The sequence below is a fragment of the Carettochelys insculpta genome, chromosome 1 (genome assembly GCF_033958435.1).
Source record: "Carettochelys insculpta isolate YL-2023 chromosome 1, ASM3395843v1, whole genome shotgun sequence".
In the NCBI taxonomy this organism is placed as follows: Eukaryota; Metazoa; Chordata; order Testudines; family Carettochelyidae; genus Carettochelys; species Carettochelys insculpta.
Window position 1 is genome coordinate 7,049,569 of NC_134137.1, and position 21,180 is coordinate 7,070,748.

General features: G+C 49.2%; 1 protein-coding gene across 1 annotated transcript; it reads right to left on the reverse strand.

The window, feature by feature from the left end:
- Positions 1-339: 339 nt before the first annotated feature.
- On the reverse strand, positions 340-1,278 carry LOC142007640 (olfactory receptor 52P1-like). The gene has a single exon (XM_074984327.1). It carries the CDS (start codon positions 1,276-1,278, stop codon positions 340-342), a length of 939 nt encoding a protein of 312 aa, XP_074840428.1.
- Positions 1,279-21,180: the final 19,902 nt, after the last annotated feature.

Consider the following 21,180-nt stretch of genomic DNA (forward strand, 5'->3'; position numbering starts at 1 on the left):
GCTCAATCTGTTTATTGGCTCACATATGCTTTATGAACACACAGGTCTACCCATCAAATAATAAATATCAGCTTTTATTATGTATCTTATTGCAGATTTGAATTTGCAGCAGCTTCAGCAGGGATTCGTCCACATTAGCAACGAAGCTCTGAGAGGAGAAATCGAGTTCATGTTCAAAACCCCGATATCAGTAGGCATGTCCTGATTGAAGGGTGGTGGATATTTCAGACACAAAATGGAGAATTTCAGTATTAAATGCATCCCTAAAGTGTCCCAGAATTGATGGTGTCCTATAAACAATAATAACGGTATTTTATACAATGTGTTCAATGCCAGTAGTCACATTCTGCAGATATTTTGGTGGATTTTCTTACAAAGTTCTTTGGTTTTGACCCCATAAATGATTGGGTTGAACATGGGGGGAAGGAGAACATAGAGGTTGGCCAACATGATGTGAACATGGGGAGCGATGCCTTGACCATACCTGTGTGTAAGGTTGGAAAATAGGCTAGAAGAATAAGACATCAACATCACCCAGATATGGGCGGTGCAGGTGCTGAGGGCTTTTTGGTGAGAGTCCTTGGAGGAGATTCTGAGGATGGCCCTGATAATCAAACCATAGGACAGGACAATAAGCATCAGGTCTAACCCAATTACTACAAAAGCTATCACCAAGCTGTATGCCCTGTAGACTGTGGTGTCTCCACAGGATAGCTTTGCTACAGCCATGTGTTCGCAGAATGTGTGGGAGATAAGGTGGTTGTCACAGAATGGCAGCCTGCTCAGAAGCAGGGGAGCACGCAGAACAAAGACAACGCCTCTTATCAACCCTATGAACCCTAGTTTAGATATTCGTGTGTTTGTGAAAATGCTGATGTATCTCAGCGGGTTGCATATGGCAATGTAGCGATCAAGGGCCATGGTCAAGGGAACAGCTGAGTAAATAATAGCAACCACGTGAAGGAAGAATGTTTGAGTGAGGCAGCCACCCAGAGTGATGCCTTTCAAATTGAACCAAAATATACACAGCGCCTTTGGAATGACGGAGGAAGATATGCCAATGTCTGTGAGGGCCAGCATGCAAAGCAGCAGATACATTGGCTTGTGCAGGTTCGGCTCTTTTGCCACAACCAAAAGAACGGTGAAATTTCCCAACAAGGCAATGATGTAGAAGGCAGCAAAAGGGATGGAAATCCACACATGGGCAGCTTCCAGGCCAGGGATACCGTTCAGGATGAATGTTGAAGGGCCTGCGCTGGTGAGGTTGAAAGCTGCCATGAGGTGGCCGATGTGTTGATTGGGCTCAGAAGTGCTTAAAGTTCCTGAGAAAAGAGAAGCATAGTAATGGCAGATTACACACTTAAGCTGCGTCTACACGTTCCAGCTACTTCGAAGTAGCAGCGCCAACTTCGAAATAGCGCCCGCCACAGCTACATGTGGTGGGCACTATTTCAAAGTTTACATCGACGTAAGGCGGCAAGACGTCGAAGTCGCTATCCCCATCAGGAGATGGGAATAGCGCCCTACTTCGACGTTGAACGTCGAAGTAGGGAACGTGTAGCCGTTGCGCGTCCTGCAACATCGAAATAGCAGGGTCTGCCATGGCAGCCATCAGCTGAGGGGTTGAGAGACGCTCTCTCCAGCCCCTGAGCTCAATGGTCACCGCTTGCAGGGGCCCCTTAAAGATCCCTGCCCCCTGCCTTCCTGTTCAGGAAGCTGAGACAGCGTGCAGGCGGCAGCCCAGCCACGCGGCCAGCCTGAACGCCCCTCTGCAGCCACACACACCTCCCACCGCTGCAATGGCCGCCCCCCAGCCCCACAAGCACCCCCAGGGCACCCCCCCAAAGGGGAGCCAGGGCTCCCAGCCCAGCAGCCAGGCGGGGAAGCGGCAGCGGGGCCCCTCCTGGACGGAGGCTGAGCTTTGGGACCTGCTGGGGCTCTGGAGTGAGGAGGAGGTGCTCCAGGTAATGGGGAGCAAGAGGTGGAACGCGGATGTGTTCGCTCAGCTGGCCGAGGGCCTGGCCACCCGGGGTCACCCTGCCTGCACTCCGGATCATGTCCGCGGTAAAGTGAAGGAGCTGCGGCAGGGTTACGCCTGGGCCCGGGATGCGGCCGGCCGATCTGGGGCCGCCCCCGTCACTTGCCCCTTTTACAGGGAGCTCAGGGAAAACCTGGGCCCCTGGCACACCTCCTCCCCTCTGGCCACTCTTAATACCTTGGCCGACGAGCCCCAGCAGGCCCCGGAGGTGGAGTCCGCCCCAGAGGTAAGCCCCGCACCCCAGGGGCCCCCCCAGGAGCCCACCTCTGGGGCACTGGAGGAGGAAGAGGAGGCGGAGTCCTCCTCCAGCGATGGGGGTCTCCAGATCGCGCTGCCATCTCGGAGCTCCAGCAGGGCGTCTGCCCACCGGTTGTCCCCCGACCGTGGGAGCGGACCATCAGGTATGTACCCCCCTGGTGCACACCCCTGGGGTTGAGGGGCGGGGGTGACAGACATGACCAAGGCCTTCTACATGCCCAGATGACTATGGCCCCAAGGACAGCAGTGGCATGTCCCTCACAGGAGTGCATCAGCCCCTGTGCCCCCAGCATGACAGTGCCATGCCCCATCCCTGGGGATGGGGGAGCGGAACCTACGGTCCCCCGGGGGGAGGGGGTGGGACACCCTTCAGCAGCAGCAGCATCTCCCGGGGATGGGAATGGTGAACCAGCAGCAGAGGGGTGGGGGGACAAGTGCCACGGCTCGGGGCCCACACTAAAGGCTGTCTCCACTCTTCTTCCCCCGCTGTGTTCTGCAGCTGCACCATTGGAAGGACCAGAGAGCGCCGGCGAGGTATCAGTGGTCCCAGAGAGCCCACCGGGGCCATCAGTCCAGGCCAGCCCCTCGGTGGAGCACCGACCGGCCCCAGGGCAGGGACGACGGCGGAGCCAGCACCACCCACGGACGACGACAGACCCCCAGCTGCTGGCAATCCTCCGTCGGCATCTAGGGGTCTCCGAACAATGCCTGCAGGTGGAGAAGCGGCACCTCGACTTACAGGAGCGGGTGCTGACCTGGTGCCAGGAGGCATGGGGGCCTTTATGTGCACGTTTGAACGTGTCATGGACTACCTGGCCCCCCATGCCGTGCTGGCCGCCGCTCTGCCCGCCCTGCCTGCTCCACCTGCCGCTCCACCCGCTGCTCCACCCGCCATCGCACCGCCAACCTCCACCGAGGGCCCCTCCGCCAAGGGGGACCTGGGGCCAGCTGACACCCGCCGGCCTTATCTCCCGGTCCGCCCGGCCCCCAGCCAGCCCTGGCCAGGGCTGAGGCCGAGGCGCGGGTCGCGGCCACCCACCACCAGCACTGGACATTAGGGAGTGTGGGGCCCAGGACGTGGCCCCCTCCTTTGTATATATCACCCTCACTTATCATCTTTAGTAAATAGTTTGTATTAGACCCCTGTTATGTTGTTATGACGATACGGGCCCACCCAAGTAAATAGTTCTCCCCTTCCTTGTCTTCCCCTTTTTTTTCTGTCATCTTATCTCATTTATAATACATATATATATAATATTTATTTTACCTGTAAATAGTTAGTTATGATAATAATAATAAGAGTTCAACATATATTCTGGTTTGACAAACAACATGTCTGTTTTTATTTACAAGAAAAGTCAGGGGGGGTGCTGTTGGGTGCTCTGTGGTGTGGACGTAGGGTCAGGGAGTGTTGTGGAGGATGGGGGGAGTTCCGTGGGGGGCCTGCCAGTGTTCACCCTGCGGCCTCATCTAACTGGGCCCACAGGGCCTCCCGGACCCAGGTCCCTTTGGGGTTCACCTGGTGACTGGGGGCAGCAGGTGGCTGCAAATCGGCCCTTCCAGCCTCCACAGCCCAGCCCTAAAAGAATGCCTCCCCCTTGCTCTCAAAGAGGTTGTGGAGGGCGCTGCACACGCCCACAATCTGGGGGATGTTGGTGGGGCCCGCATCAAGGCGGGTGAGGAGACACCTCCAGTGCCCTTTGAGGCAGCCAAATGTGCGCTCCACCACCTGGCGCGCTTGGTTCCGGCGCATGTTGAAATGCTCCTGGCTGGCTGACAGGTGGCCCGTGTAAGGGTGCATGAGCCAGGGCCGGAGGGGGTATGCCGTGTCTGCGATGACACAGAGGGGCATGGTGATGTCCCCCCCAGGGATCTCCCGCTGGGGGATATAGGTCCCCGCCTCCAGGGAGAGGCACAGGCCCAAATTCCGGAATACCCGGGTGTTGTGGGTGCTGCCAGGCCAGCCCACATATATGTCCAGGAAGCGGCCCCGGCTGTCCACCAAGGCCTGGAGGACCACTGAGTGGTAGCCCTTCCTGTTCAAGTTGCGTCCTCCACTGTGCTCCGGGATACGGATGGGGATGTGGGTCCCATCTAGAGCCCCGAAGCAATTGGGGAAGCCCAGGGTGGCAAAGCCCGCGATGGCGGCATCTGGGTCCCCAAGCCGCACGAGCCTGTGGAGGAGCAGGGCATTGATGGCGCGGACAACCTGCAGGGGAAGCACATGGGAAAGCACCAATGAGGGGTGTGCAGGGTGTGTGTGGGCCTCCCCTGCCAGGGCTCCCCTTCCCTGCTAGGGCTTCCTCCCCCTCCCCCCGTGGGTCTTCTTACCTCCATGAGGATAGCCCGGACGGTGGCCTTGCTGACGCCAAACTGCTGGATCACAGATTGGTAGCTGTCTGGAGTGGCCATCTTCCAGACAGTGATGCTGACCCGTTTCTCCACACTGAGGGAACGCCGCATGTCAGTGTCCTGGTGCCTGAGTGCGGGGGTAAGCCACTGGCATAGCTCCAGAAATGTCTGCCGGCTCATCCAAAAGTTCTGGAGCCAGTGGTCGTCGTCCCACTCTCCGAGCACCAGACGTTCCCACCAGTCAGTGCTCGTGGGGTAGCTCCACAGCCGGCGGCGTGTGCGGCGGCGGGGGGGGGCAGGGGGCTGTAGGGTTTGGGGTTGCTTCCTCCTCCCCTGCGGGCAGCTCCTTCTCTGTGGCAAGGATGTGATCAGCTGCCTCCTGTATGGCATCGAGCAGGGCGAGCACTGCTCCTACAGGGGCGGCTGGGTGGACCTCTGGCTGCTGCTGCTGCTGCTGCTGCTCGGGGTCCATGACTGCGTCGCCCGAGGCGTGCATGCCTATGGCTCTGCAGACTGTGTGTTGTGCAGGCTGCGTGTGTCTGGGAGGGGCCCTTTAAGGGAGCGGCTAGCTGTTGCCCCGGAAGTGCTAGTCCGCCCTGTGAGCCTGTCTGCAGCTGTTCCTGGCACCCTTATTTCGAAGTGTGCGACTTTGGCGTGTAGACGTTCCCCTGCAGCGCTGACTTTGATGTGGTGCTGCCCAACGTCGAAGTTGAACGTCGACGGCACCAGCCCTGGAGGATATGTAGATGTTATTCATCGAAATAGCTTATTTCCATGTTGCTACATCGAAATAAGCTATTTCAGTGTAGCATTCACGTGTACACGTATCCTTAGTGGGGGGGGGTTGCACATTTTATAAGCAATACTATGGTAATTATTAATACAGTAAGTATTCAGTAGTTATTAAAATATAGAAAGGTGGTGAGCAATGAAGCGGAAGTACATGCAAATGACACAAGATTATTTTGGTCCTAGCCAGGTCCAGAAAACTCTATCCAGGGAGGAACCCAAACCACATGTATGGGCTTCCTGATAGCAGACAAAATTGATGTCAGAAATGCAATGTCTGCCCACTGGAGGGGAAAAGAAAACTTTCAAATTCTCAGAAACGTTAACATGGTTCTAATTTAATGGTATAAATGCTGAGCAGAGACCTGGGCACCATGGAGCCCTTCTGATTGTTCAGATACAGAAACTAAGGTTAACACTGGGATCTGAGGGAAGTGGGATGAGAAATAATATGGAACGTATCATGTCATGATGTTAGTCATCCAGTGTTTCACCCTACTTTCTGCACCACTCGGCAGCTTTCTCACCCAGAATATTACAGAACTAGAGTGCTTCATGGCACAGCGGTGAGTGAGAACAATGGCTCTGGTCTCCCATGGACTGGGGCCAGGAGTATAAGCTGGTGAATTATATGGGGGCATAAAACAAATCTGTAGATACGGAGCAGTAGAGATTGGATCAGGAATGTGTTCCACTGTCTCAAAACATGAATATTTAATTTAACTGAAATGTGGGAAATACTCATCATCTTAAAAATGCTTTCTTCACTCAGTGCCTAATTAGATTGAGGAAATCATTATCCTGTTTATTTATATGTGAGACTATGGAGCTATAATAATTACAGCCAGATAAATAATTTGGAATCCCTATATACCGACGTGTTTCTGAGCACAAGCCAATATCTCGCTACTGAGAATTAGGGTAATATCTGCAAGATGGTCAAGTTGCATCCCCATCTCTCTCCTGCTGGGTTTCTCAAACATTTAATTGCAGCACCTGGGGTTGTCATGGTCAGAAAGAAGCCACTGGACTGGATGAACCATCGGTCTTGTCCAGAATTCAATTCTTATACTGGAAAGGAACCAAGTTTTCCCCATAGAAACAGATATCGTCAGGTTGGTCTGTGATTTTGTGCTCCAGAGAATAGGCATGAAAAGCACAATGTCTAAGTATTCAGCATTTCAGGCCTGCACCTCTGTTACTTTACTCTTTTTTTTTTTTATTCCTGGTGAGATACTTTCTTGCAATGCCCAACTTTGTCTGGGACATAAATTACAGGATTAACTGACAAGTGAAAGGAGAGGCATGTGTCATCAACACAGGTGGTTACCCTCCTAATATAATTAGGAAGACCAAAAAGGAATTTGAAGAAAAGCTAGCCAAAAATTCCTAGAGTAATAGCAAGTTTGTATTTACTATTTACGTCAGAAACAGGACATCTGATAAATAACCAGTGGGAAAACTGAATGATTGAGTATTGGAGGTGTAGCCATGTTAGTCCGGATCTTTAACAGCAACGAAGGGTCCTGTGGTACCTTGTAGACTAACAGAAAAGTTTTGAGCATGAGCTTTCGTGAGCACAGACTCACTTCATCAGATGCTGGTCATGGAATTCTGCAGGGCCAGGTATAAATAAGCCAGAGCAAAGCTGGGGGTAACAAGATTAGCTCAATCAGGAAGGTTGAGGCTTACTACCAGCAGTTGATCTGGAGGTGTCAACACCAAGGGAAGGAAAGGTGCTTTTATAATTAGCGAGCCATTCACAGTCTTTGTTTAAGCCTGATCTGAGGGTGTCGAATTTGCAGATGAATTGTAGGTCAGCAATTTCTCTTTGGAGTCTAGTCCTGATTTTTTGTTGTTGTAGGATAGCTACTTTTAAGTCTGCTACTGTGTGGACTGGGAAATTGAAGTGCTCTCCTAGGGGCTTTTGTATATTGCCATTTCTGATGTCTGATTTGTGTGCATTTATTGTTTTACGTAGAGACTGTCCAATGTGTCCAATGTATATAGCAGCGGGGCATTGCTGGCCTATGATGGCAGAAATTATGTTGCTAGATGTGCATCTGAATGAACCCACGATGGTATTGCTGATCTGGTTAGGTCCTGTAATGGTGTTGCTGGTGTAGATATGTGGGCAGAGCTGGCAACGAGGTTTGTTGCATGGATGGGTCCCTGAGTTAGAGTGACTGTGGTGCGGTGTATTGTTGCTGGTTAGGATTTGCTTCAGGTTGGCAGGTTGTCTGTGTACAAGGACTGGTCTGCCTCCCAAGGCCTGTGAAAGTGGGGGATCATTGTCCAGGATGGGTTGCAAATCCCTGATGATGTGCTGTAGAGGTTTTAGCTGAGGACTGTAGGTGATGGCTAGTGGTGTTCTGTTGGTTTCTCTCTTGGGCTTGTCCTGTAGTAAGAGGCTTCGTGGCACACGTCTGGCTCTGCTGATCTGTTTTTTTCACTTCCTCAGGTGGGTATTGCAGCTTCAAGAATGCTCGGTAGAGATCCTGTAGATGTTTGTCTCTGTCGGAGGGGTTGGAGCAAATGTGGTTATATCTTAGTGCTTGGCTGCAGACAATGGATCGTGTGGTGTTTCTGGGATGGAAGCTGGAGGCATGAAGGTAGTTGTCACGGTCAGTGGGTTTATGGTACAGGGTGGTATTGATGTGGCTATCAGCTATTAGCACCGTGGTGTCCAGGAAGTGGATCTCCTGTGTAGACTGCTCCAGGCTGAGGTTGATGTTGGGTGAAAGTTGTTGAACTCCCGGTGGAATTCCGATTCAAGAGTCTCCTTCCCATGGGTCCAGATGATGAAGATGTCATCAATGTAGCATAAGTAGAGATGGGGTGTTAGTGGACGAGAGCTAAGGAAGCGCTGTTCCAGGTGAGCCATGAGAATATTGGCATATTGAGGGGCCATGTGGGTACCCAAAGCTGTGCTGCTGATTTGAAGGTATATATCATCTCCAAATCTGAAATAGTTGTGTGTGAGGATAAAGTTACAGAGCTCAGCCATCAGATGTGCTGTAGCATCATCAGGGATACTGTTCTGGACAGCATTTATTTCATCTTTGTGTGGGATGTTGGTACAGAGAGCCTCGACATCCATGGTGGCTAGGATAGTGATTTCTGATAGGTCATCAATGTGTTGCAGTTTTCTCAGGAAGTCAGTGGTGTCTCAGAGATAGCTGGGAGTGTTGGTGGCGTAGGGTCTGAGGTGAGACTCCACATAACCAGACAGTCCTTCAGTGAGAGTGCCAATGCCCGAGATGATGGGGCGCCCAGGATTTCCAGGTTTGTGGATCTTGGGCAGTAGGTAGAATAGCCCCAGATGGGGCTCTAGAGGTGTGTTGGTATAAATCTGTTCTTGTGTTTGTGTAGGGCGTGTCCTGAGCAGATGGTGTAGTTTCTTAGTGTATTCCTCAGTGGGATACGAGGAAAGTAGCCTGTAAAATCTGGTATTGGATAGTTGTCTGGAACAGTATCCCTGATGATGATGCTACAGCACATGTGATGGCTGAGCTCTGTAACTTTATCCTCACACAGAACTATTTCACGATATATACCTTCAAATCAGCAGCACAGCTATGGGTACCTGCATGGCCCCTCAATATGCCAATATTTTCATGGCTCACCTGGAACAGCGCTTCCTTAGCTCTTGTCCACTAACACCCCGTCTCTACTTATGCTACATTGATGACATCTTTATCATCTCGATCAATGGGAAGGAGACTCTGGAGGAATTCCACCTGGAGTTCAACAACTTTCACCCAACATCAACCTCAGCCTGGAGCAGTCTACACTGGAGATCCACTTCCTGGACACCACGGTGCTAATACCTGATAGCCAAATCAATACCACCCTGTACCGTAAACCCACTGACCACTACGCCTCCCTTCATGCCTCCAGCTTCCATCTGAGACACACCACACAGTCCATTGTCTGCAGCCAAGCACTAAGATATAAACACATTTGCTCCAACCCCTCCGACAAACACCTACAGGATCTCTACCTAGCATACTTGAAGCTGCAATACCCACCTGAGGAAGTGAAAAAAACAGATCAGCAGAGCCAGACGTGTGCCACGAAGCCTCTTACTACAGGACAAGCCCAAGAGAGAAACCAACAGAACACCACTAGCCATCACCTACAGTCCTCAGCTAAAACCTCTACAGCACATCATCAGGGATTTGCAACCCATCCTGGACAATGATCCCCCACTTTCACAGGCCTTGGGAGGCAGACCAGTCCTTGTACACAGACAACCTGCCAACCTGAAGCAAATCCTAACCAGCAACAATACACCGCACCACAGTCACTCTAACTCAGGGACCCATCCATGCAACAAACCTCGTTGCCAGCTCTGCCCACATATCTACACCAGCAACACCATTACAGGACCTAACCAGATCAGCAATACCATCGTGGGTTCATTCAGATGCACATCTAGCAACATAATTTCTGCCATCATAGGCCAGCAATGCCCCGCTGCTATATACATTGGACACATTGGACAGTCTCTACGTAAAACAATAAATGCACACAAATCAGACATCAGAAATGGCAATATACAAAAGCCCCTAGGAGAGCACTTCAATTTCCCAGTCCACACAGTAGCAGACTTAAAAGTAGCTATCCTACAACAAAAAAAAATCAGGACCAGACTCCAAAGAGAAATTGCTGACCTACAATTCATCTGCAAATTCGACACCCTCAGATCAGGCTTAAACAAATACTGTGAATGGCTCGCTAATTACAAAAGCAGCTTCCCTTCCCTTGGTGTTGACACCTCCAGATCAACTGCTGGTAGTAAGCCTCAACCTTCCTGATTGAGCTAACCTTGTTACCCCCAGCTTTGCTCTGGCTTATTTATACCTGACCCTGCAGAATTCCATGACCAGCATCTGATGAAGTGAGTCTGTGCTCACGAAAGCTCATGCTCAAAACATTTCTGTTAGTGTATAATGTGACACAGGATCCTTTGTTGCTGAATGATTGAGCTGTTCCAAAACTGTAAGATCATTATGGAGGAACTAAATGAATTCTTTGCATTGATCTTCATGGCTGAGAATGTTAGGGAGAGAGTCCCAAACTTGAGCCGTGCATTTTAGGGGACAAATCTGAGGAATTGTCCCCAACAGAGGTGTCATTAAAGGAGGTTTTGGAACAAACCAGTACACTAAACAGTAATGAGTCTCCAGGATCAGATGGCATTCACCCCAGAGTTCAGAGACAACTCCAATGTGAAATTGTGGAACTACTAACTGTGGTTTGCAACCTATTGTTTAAATAATCATCTGTACCACATGACTGGAAGACAGCTAATGTGACACCAACCTGTAAAGTGGACTCCAGAAGTGATCCTGGCAAGTACGGCTTTTCTTCAAATTCCGTTTTTTAAGTCTAACATCAGTACCACACAAATTTGTTGAAATTATAGTAAACACCAGAACTGTCAGACACAGGGATGATCATACTTTTTTGAAGAAAGGTAATGGATATGTCTACACGAGAAGCATCTGTCAACAGGTGTTACTGTCAGAAGAGTTGTTCTGGCAAAACTTCTGTCAACAAATCACATCTACACATAAAAGCGGCTCGAACTTTTGATCTGCTCTGTTGCCAAAGGGTCTCTGAAGCATCTACATGGCTTTTTTGTACACTGCTTAGATTAACAAAATGAATTTTGTGTGTAGATGCTCCATGAGTTTTGTTGACAAAACCCCTGTTTTGTTGACAAAACTCTCTAGTGTAGATGTAGCCAACATGTTTTCTGTAGAGGGAAATCACACTTCATTAATCTGCTAGAATTCACTGAGGGGGTCAACAGGAAAGCGGATGGGGTAGATCCAGGGATGAAGTGTACTTAAATTTCCAGAAGTATTTGACAAAGTACCTCACCAAAGGCTCTTAAATGAAGTAAGCTGTTTGTGGGATAAGATGGAAGGCCCACTCATGGATTGATAACTTGTTAAAAAGATAGAAACAAAGAATATGCATAAATGGCTGGTTTTCAGAATGGAGAAGGGTAACTATTGGCATCCACAGGGGTCACACTAGGGCCAGTCCAATTTAACATACTCATAAATGATGTGGAGAAAGGACTAAATACTGAGGTAGCAAAATTTACATATGATGCTAAACTGCTGAAGATAGTTAAGTCCAAAGCAGATTATGTATAGCTTTAAAAAGAAAAAAAACCTCACAAAATGAGGTAACTGGGCAACAAAATGACAGATTAATTTTAATGTTGATAACTGCAACTTAATGCATATTGGAAAACATAATCAACATAATCCTAATATCTGCAGCAGTCAAAAAATCAAATATTAGGAATAATTTTAAAAAAATAGAGAATAAGGCAGAATATCAAAATATCTTCATGGAGATAAGGTGACCAAATCTGCATGCAGTATACAAGATGTGGGCATACCATGGATTTATAGAGAGAAAATAAGATATTATCTTTCTTATTCTCAATCCCTTTTTAAGTCTTTCTTTTATTCTTTTTTCCCTTTTGACTCTTGCTTCACATTGAGTGGATGTTTTCAGACAACTATGCACAATGACTCCAAGATCTCTCTTGGGCTGTGTCTACACTAGCCAAAAACTTTGAAATGGCCTTGGAAATTCCTATCTGCTTATAGGAATAAGGAGACTTCGAAGTAGCTGGGGTCCTTTCGAAAAGGAGCGCCATCTGGACGAGCGCAAACTTCGTCAATTTTGAACCACCATGGCTGCCTGCATGCTAATGAGGTGCTGAATATGTATTTCAGTGCTTCATTAGCAAACTTCGAAATGGCCATTTGCATGTAGTGTAGACATAGCCTTGAAGTATATGTAGGTATCTAAATCTAGGAAAAGAGAATATACACAATGCTTACACAATGACGGACAATTAAGCATAAGGTAACAGTGTGCCTATGTCTACGCTTCCTCCCTACTTCAAAGGGGCATAGAAATCAGGCTGATCAGAGATTACTAATGAAGTGCTGGGATGAACATGCAGCACTTCATTAGGCTAATTCTCCAACACTGTCCTTGGGCCAACAATCACAAGGGAAAAATATATTTCAGAAGTGGTTCTTGCCTGGCCCTGTACATGTTTCTCCCTGTGCCCCACAACTCCGAGTACTGCCCCCTTCCACATACAAACTTCATCCCAAATTTTTCATCACAAAGGTCCTCATTTTACTCTTTGGAAAGCCAGTGTATTTTTGCGTGTTGCGGTGAAGGCAGAATGTGAGAGCAGACCACACCCACTGTGTGACTCATTCTTGTGACAAACAGTCTGGTAAAAGACGTAACACAGTCAAGGCATCTGCAGTGTGGGTATTTAACAGGGAAGTGAAGTTCTGAGTAGAAATCAGGAGCAAACCAGATTAAAAACTGCACAACCTGCCTATGTCTAAATGGCGTATCCCAAAATATCTGTCCATGTCTATGCAACGTGCCCATTGTCTCGAAACAGTTTTCAAGACAATGGACATTTTATTCCAGCATCTCTGTACACCTCATGGCATGAGGAGTACATGGACACCTCGAAAGAGGGCTTTATTTTTTCAAGGATAACCATTTAGACAGCACCACATGCCGAAATAGGCTAATTCGGTATCCACTCAAAATTTTGAGTTTACGGCTTTGTGTAGCCAAAAGGTCCATCACCACCACCCAAAAGCAAAACAGGAAAAAGGAAGCTGTTGAGACAGGATGATGAGACAAATAACTAATATTTAAAACAAGGATTTAAATTAACTGCTTCTAATAATTTACCATGTGAGCGAACACCTGTGCAGATGATTCCAGACATGAACCTGGGAACCCATTTTCAATCCCTAACTTAATGCAGAAACAGGCAACTCACCAAAGTCCCTCTCAGCCTAGAGAAGAAAGCCCCTTGCTGTGACAGCAGAGTCCTGAGAATTCACTCTGTATCTGAGATGTGTGACACGCTGAGTCTTGGACAAAGATATTTATGATTCACTATACAGTCCCTGTGGGCTTGCTGTTTGGCCAAGACCTCGAGACAATTCCCTCAGCTCTGTGTGCATCAGGAAGAGCAAAAAATAGTCCCTGAGAACCTCTCCTGGGAATGAAGAAATGATTTATTGGTACCAGGGGATTAGATCATCGGGGGAAACTGAGTCTTGCAGATTGCTCATCCTAGAAATGGACACCAGCTTTCTTTTCTGTGTGTAATGTACCGCCATTGGCAGAGTGAGAATGCTGCCACCAGTTACATTAGCAAATTCCATTTTCATTTAAATGTAGCAGCATACTCCTGCATACCATCACTGCAGTCATAATATCTAGTCACTTACCCTCTGAAATTCATTGCCACCCTGTGGAGGCCTAATGATATGATTCAGATTTGGTGGAAGTGGAAGGGCATGAAAACCTCGCTTGTCCCAGGACCATGGCATGAAAGTTACTTGCCAATATAATATTTTTGAGTCTAAATAGGTTATGTACCTAGAAGCTAAAACTGTTCTAATAGTTCATCTCTTTGCATCAGGGAGCAGCAATTTTCAGTGCTGGGTTTGTTCGTTCAGAAATTGATGGGGAAATGGGATGTGTTTTACTGTCTCAGCACTAATAAGAGGGAACTTCTCCACTCACTTCTCACATTTTAGAAAGAATCAGCTATAGAGCCTCACTAATCTCTTATCACTTGGCCATTTCAGTATGGTGCTGTTTGAGACATCTGCGCCCTGTTGGGGTGAGAACACAGTGGGAAAGAAATCGGATAACTGCTACCCCCGATTAGGGTGACCACATTGCTCTATGGCAAATATGGCACACCAGCCTCTGGGGATGGGTACAGGGCTGCTGTCCGAGGTCAGAGCTCCTTGGTGGTGGGGGCTGCTGCTCCAGGGTGAGACAGCAGAGATGGGAGCTCTGCAGTCTCCAATGGGGAGACATCAGGGGTGAAGGGGAGTGGAGGATGGGGGCTCCAGAATCCCCTGGTGTGGGGTGTTCCAAAGCCTCCAGGTGGCGGGGGGAGGAATGAAGCAGGTGCTGCCTCCCTGAGGTGTGAGAGGCCAGGGAATGAGGCAGCCACCATGAAGGGGCTCCCTGGCCTTGGCAGCTGCCTCCCCTAAGTGTAGGACACCCGGGAACGAGGCAGTTACCCAGTTGTGGAGTTCACCGGCAGTGGGGGCTGCCACCATGGGCTGCCAGAGAATGGGCCAGCTGCCCCGAAGAGAAGCTCCCCCACTCTTTAAATAGCCCTCTGAAACCCCAACCCCTCCACTCATGCATCTGATGAAGCAGGTCTTTGCCCACCAAAGCTTATGCTCCAAAATATCGTTTAGTTTATAAGGTGCCACAGGACTTCTTGTTGTTCCCCTGCAGCAGGAGCTTTTGCCACAAGGTGCAAAGCTCGGGGGAATAGGGCAGACACCCACTGGAGGAGCTCCCTGTCAAGAGAGGCTGCCACCTCAAGATACAGGGTGCCAGGGAACAGGAGCCCCACAAAATACAGGACAGTAACAGAGAGAGAGCCATGTTAGTCTATATACTATGAAGGCAAAAAAGCTGTCCAATAGCACTTTAAAGATTAACAAAATTATTTATTAGGTGTTGATCTGAAGAAGTGGCTCTGTTCCCCGAAAGCTCATCACCTAATAAATTATTCTGTTAGTCTTTAAAGTGCTCCTGGACTGCTTTTTTGTTTTCAAAATAAAGGACAATTTGTTTATTTTCTTTAAAAAATTCAGGGCACCTCTGAGACAGGTTAAATAAGGGACAGTTCCAGTAAAAACAGGATGGATAGTCACCCTACCCCTGAATCTTTTGTTCAGGCTGTACTGTCTGCCCCATACTTGTGTCACAGGTGCCTGAGGGAACAATTTAGGCTGTGAAGGGTAGAAGGATGGTTGGTTGTCACCTCTCGGTCGAAGTCTGGGATCTGCAGGCGTGACTATGCCTCTCCATCCACCTGGCTGGGTGGCCCATATGAACACAATGGTGACGTTTCAGGCCCTGTTATCACCCAGCATGGGAGCCTGTAGACTCGTAAACACTTCATCTGATAGCAGTCCAGCTATACTAATCCCAACTCTACAAAGAAAATGATGGGATCTAAATGAGCTGTGACAACTCAAGAAGGAGATCCTGATGGCATGGAAGAGAAATCTGTGAATATAACTACTGAGTGCCCAGCAGCTAAAAAGAACTAAGAAAATGTTGGGAATGGTGATGTGACAGGGTGAGGCCAGCGGAGGGTGAGTGCAAGAGGGAAAAGCAGGGCTGGCAAACAAGCAGAGTGTGAGCAGCTGGGGAGGAAGCTGCCCATGTCGATTGGGGCCAGCTGGCCCCACTGAGGACTGCCTTTAGAAACCCCTTTGCCCAGTGGGAGAGGGAGGGTGATAGAGAAGAGTACAGCAGGCAAGAGGAGAGAAGCGAGGGGAGTTTTTGGAAATAGCAGAGGAGGGGAGGCGGACCTGGCAGCAAAGGGCTAAGGCCCCTGTCCAGGCAGCCCTGAGATTCAGCAGGAGGCCCAAACGGATTGATCGCACAAGGGGAGCCGATCCAGGAGTGGGGATCTTCTGCTGCTACTGCTGCCACCACTACTTGGAGGTATGGGAAGAGGAATCCTCTGGGGAAGAGGCCCAGGGAGAAGAGCTGCTGTGTCCATGGTGTGGGGAAGCCTTCCCCACCAATAACAGTCACACAGGGTCCCTGGGCCAGACCCAGAACGAGTAGGTGGGGCACAGTTTCCCCCCAGATCACCAGCTACCCCCCATCTTAAGAAAGGCAATGGTGTCCTGGCTGTGGGGACAATGGAATGAACAGAGGCCTGGAGCCCGGGAACGAGGTTAGCCATACCTCCATGAGGAGTGGGAAAGGGAGTAAGATGGAAAAAATCATTTTGCATCACCCATAAGGTGGTCATGAATTTCAGAGGCTAATAGATTAACCCATGGGTTTTGTGCCAGGGTGAATATACTGCCTTCACAATTTCAGACTCTGGTATTGCAGAACAATTTCTTCCCCCCCAGGGGAGAGGCTCTGAGGCTGAAGTTTTCTTGAGTCTGTTTTCTGCTCTTCCAGTGTGCACAGAGCTGAAGGAATTCTTTGGGAATTCTGCCAGCCTGAATGCCCTCAGGGACCATTTAGCGGCATCATAAAGGTCACTCGGCAGCAGGGCTAGTGTCAGACGTTTGAGATTCATACACGGATTCACTCTGCCTTCTGATCACAGTAAGCAGATTTCTTCTTTCTGATGAGCAGGATTTCAGTGAGTTCCCTGTTTCTGGTTTAAAATTAGTGCTAAGGGCTCAGGAAGGATTTCAGGGTTCATGTTAAGAACCATCTGAGCAGGAATTGACCAGCTTGACCACTTTAAATGTTAGTATTGTCAGAAACAAGAAACAATATGCTCGGTTAATTTGGAGCAACAAGTGTATTGGGATAGTTTAAACAAATATTTGATTTTAAGATGAGTTCCTTAATTCTTACTGTGCCTTTCTATCTGACTCGGTAGCTTCAATTTTTTTGTGGTGATATTGTATTTTCCTCTGGTTTGGTCAAGTTTTCCCATTCAGCAACTTCACTGTGCTCTTAGGTAGAATAGCCAAAGTCTGTGCATTGGGGATCTGTGTTAGAAACGTTTCATAACAGCTGCGTCTACACCACATCTCTCTTTCAAAAAAGGAATGCAAAGGAGGGAAATCAAAAATTCAAATGAAGTGCTGATTTACAAATCTTGTTCCTCATTAGCATAATCTTTTCTATCATATTTTCAGAAGAGATTTTTTTTTTTTTCAAAAAAGCAGTATAGATGGGGTTCTTTGGAAAGAAAACTGTTTTTAAAAGAACATTTCTCCCTACTTTGTTTCAGCAAAAAGGGGTCTTTTGAAAATGGGATTTTTTTTTGGCAGGCCCCCGTCTACACTGATTTTGTTTTCAAAAAAATCTCTTCCAAAAACTCGATCAGAAGAGATTATGCAAATGAGGTGTGAGATTTATAAATCAGCATTTCTTTTGTATTTTTATTTTCCCTCATTTACCTTCCTCTTTCGAAAGAGAGATGTAATGTAGATACAACCAACAAGAATGGGCTGGTCACTGGCCAGAACCTCCTCTCATACTTTGCTTTCACTGGGTCACTCCAGAGTGCCACTGGCCTCTGAGACCAATCAGGGCATCTGTATTTTGAAATCCCCACCTTACATAACTAGTCCCACAGTGCCTTGTAAACTGGGGGTTTCCTTCAGATCCATTGAGCACAGTAAGAAAAGGGTGCTTTCTTTGCATGACCTGAAGCTTTGATTTGTACAGTATATAATCAAAAGTTCCAGAGCACTGGTGAAACCTCGATATGCAAAGACATAAACAAAAGTCCTTATTTACGCTAACCATGAGTCTCTTGTGACTTCAACTGAAGTCATCCTGTCTTCTCAAAAGACAATTGAATTCACTTGGACTGAAGAAGAAGTGACAAGACATTCACTGAAATCTCAAACTTTCAGATTTAAAAGATAAAAGTGATCAGGATAACAAGTTTTCCAGGTAACAAACATTCCCGTAGCACCTGAGAGTCTAACATATTTATTAGTTCATGAACTTTCATGGGTAAAACCTACTTCCTCAGCTGAAGTGGGTTTTACCCACAACACCTCATGACCTATTACATTTGTTAGTTTCTCAGGTGCTGCAGGACTGCTTGTTATTTGTGGAGCTCCGGAGTAACGCAGCTACCCCTCTGAGACATTTCTTTGTTTCCAGGGAATGGAGAGGAGTCTTGTTCTTTTTGTGTCACAGCTTATCTGGATCTGGCCAGGACAAAAAGCACCCAAAAGCTCATTTCTGGTGCAGAGGAAACTTGTGGAAATCACACAAGGAATTCCAGATGCACACGGTGTGTGTGGGGGGGGAATGTAACATGAAATATCCAGATCACACTGTGTGTGTGTGTGTGAGAGAGAGAGAGAGAGAGAGAGAGAACAGGGATGTGGAAGAGGAGGATGTAAGGTGTAATATCCAGATCACAATACATCCAAGTCCTGAAACTGGGTGAAATAGGGAATGGTAATTCTGCTTAAAGCACCAAGCCAAGACGAATAAACAGGCTTCCTGGGGAAGGCAGGTGTCTTTCCCCGTAAAGTAATGCTGACCACACCATAAGAATTTTCTCTTACACCATCTCCCATGCAGACAGTCCCTTGTCCTGTGAACAATCTCCCTAAAGTCTCAGGATAACATCAGCAGTTGCCAACACACAAAAGGAGCCTTAGGAATGTATGTCCTGGTTTCCGACTGGCTGCAATGCAGTCAAGGTTTGGGCTGTTGTGGGGAACAGATGGTTCCTTTTAGTCTACACGCTCTCTCTCCTTCTCTGCACCGGCTGGGCATCCTCAGAAAGGTAGTTCAGGCTGACCTTTTCCCAGTGCAGGCTGACACCGAGTTTAACCCAGTCTAAGGAGAGATTTTGGAGAACTAGCAGGCTGGTGTGTGGCCTGGGTGAGGGGTATCACTATGTGGCAGGATTTGAAGGTGCAGGGATGGGGGACCTACATGGACAGGCGAGCCATGCCCTGGTGTGTTGTGGGACAGTGAGAGCAATGCACATGGCAGGCAGGCAGAGCTGGGTGTTGTGGGGGCAGACAGGAGGCATAGACAGAAAAGCAGGCAACACGGAGGGTTGAGTGGGAAATTAGGGAGCTCCCTTGGCTGGAGGGTAATGAGAGACTGGGTCTCACTGGTGACAAATCTCAGAGATGGAGCTGAACACGTCAGGGCGCCTGTGCCAATGTTCTTGCCATATCCATACATACAGTGTGCTACTTTGAGAATGGCTGCACAGGATGATGCACAAGCAGAGAGGTCTGGCTTTATGTAATGAGAGTAAGAAACTTGATGACAAGTGAGGTTCTAGATATGTTTGTACCCCATGTGCAGGTCCCACTGTCCGTGGACATACAACAGGCCCATGGGAAACACTGGCACTAAACCCAAGATGCTCTCAGACCATTTGCTAGCCAGCTCAGTGAGGCATTCATGGGAAAGGTTGGACAATTTAGGGTCAGGAACAAGCCATTATTTTCTCATGTCAAAAAACAGTTTTTCATCTATAATGTGTCACATGGGATCTCTCCACAGAGTGGAATACACACCTGTTGAAACCATTTCAAGGCCCCCAAGTCACATGCCAATTTATCTATGCAGGACTAACTTTATCACTCATGCATCAAAAAAAAATGCCTTCAATAAATTCAAACCTGAACTTTCCAGAACTTTCCAGATGATTCTTGGGGCATGTTCCTAGATTCCTAGATTCACCTCCTCCCTCCCAGCCACCCTTGACACCACGGCCGACGAGCCCCAGCAGGCCTCGGAGCTGGAGTCCAGCCCGGAGGCCAGCCACACCCTGGGGCCCACCCAAGGGAGCCCCCCTTCAGGACAGCGGAGGAAGGGTCCAGCAGTGAGGGGGGGGGGCTCCTCATTGACCTCCCCTCCTGGAGCACCAGCTGGGCATCCGCCCACCAGGCTTCCCCCAATCGCGGCAATGGACGGTCAGGTACGTACTGCACAGAACACACACCCATGGGCCACAGGGTGGGGGCACCAGCCATGACTGGGAGCCTCACACACCACCAGCAGACCCCAATCCGCGAATGCCCAGCCACAGTACAGTCCCAGGATGGCGGCACGGCCATCAGCGCCTGTCAGCATGCGTACCCATGGACAGAACTCAGTCTTGACCCTAGGGGCAGGGAGACAATGCCATGGTGACAGCCAACAGGGACATCAAACCCACCGACAGGGACGGAGACCCAGCACCCAAGAGGGGGTGGGGAGAACAGGCCACAGGCCAGGGCACTGGACTAACAGCCTTCCCCTTCCTCTCTCCCTCTCTCCAGCTGCAGCATCTGATGCCCCAGGCAGCAGGCACCCTCTGTTGTCCCCGACAGCCCATCGGAGGTCAGCCACTGCCAGTGCCCGGAGACACCCCCAAGGCCAGCGGGACAGTCCTGCCACCGCCAGACTCTGGGGATGGCCCCTGTGGACCCCCAGCTCCTGGCAGCTCTCCGGCAGCAGACGGAGGTGGTGGAGGAAAGACTCCATTTTGAGCGGGAGGAGTCCACATGGCAGTGGGCGGCATGGGAGGACTTTATGGGGGTTTTCAGGGACATAGCCGGGTTGATCCGGGAGGCCGTCGCCTGGCTCCCGCCGCCCGGGCCGCCCTCCACGCCACTCCACCCACCTCACTGCCTGCTGCCCCACCTGCTGCTCCACCCGCCTCACTACCTGCTGCCCCGCCTGCCACCCCACCTGCCTCACCACTGGCAAGCTCAACAGAGCCCACTGGGGCTGAAGACTGGACAGTGGAGGCATCCCGGCCATACCTGCTGGTCCTCCTAGCCCTCAGCCGGCCACACCAAGGACTGCAGACACATGGAGGAGGGTTTGCGAGCCATACCCACTGGGGCTAGCGCCCCTCTACCCCCACCCCAGACTGATGGGGGCCCAGCAGATGGCTTGGCTGTTGGCCCATGTATATAGTTGTCCCCCTTTTTGTATATAGTTGTCTCCCTTTTTGTATATTAGTTGCAGTTTCTTTGGTGAACCAAACAAGTTATCTGGTTTAAAAAAAAAAAAAAAAGGTTTTATTTTCCAAAAAGCTGGAGGCATATGCTTGTTGTGGGGGGTGTGCAGGTGTTGGGGGTGGTGTGCGGGCAGTGCGGGCTGTGTGTGTGTGGGGGCTTCTGGGGAAGGCCATGGAGGTGCTCAGGGGTCTCCCTGAT

Coding starts and splice junctions, on each gene's coding strand:
- LOC142007640 (XM_074984327.1), bottom strand. CDS start 1,278: ATGGCAGCTTTCAACCTCACCAGCGCAGGCCCTTCAACATTCATCCTG.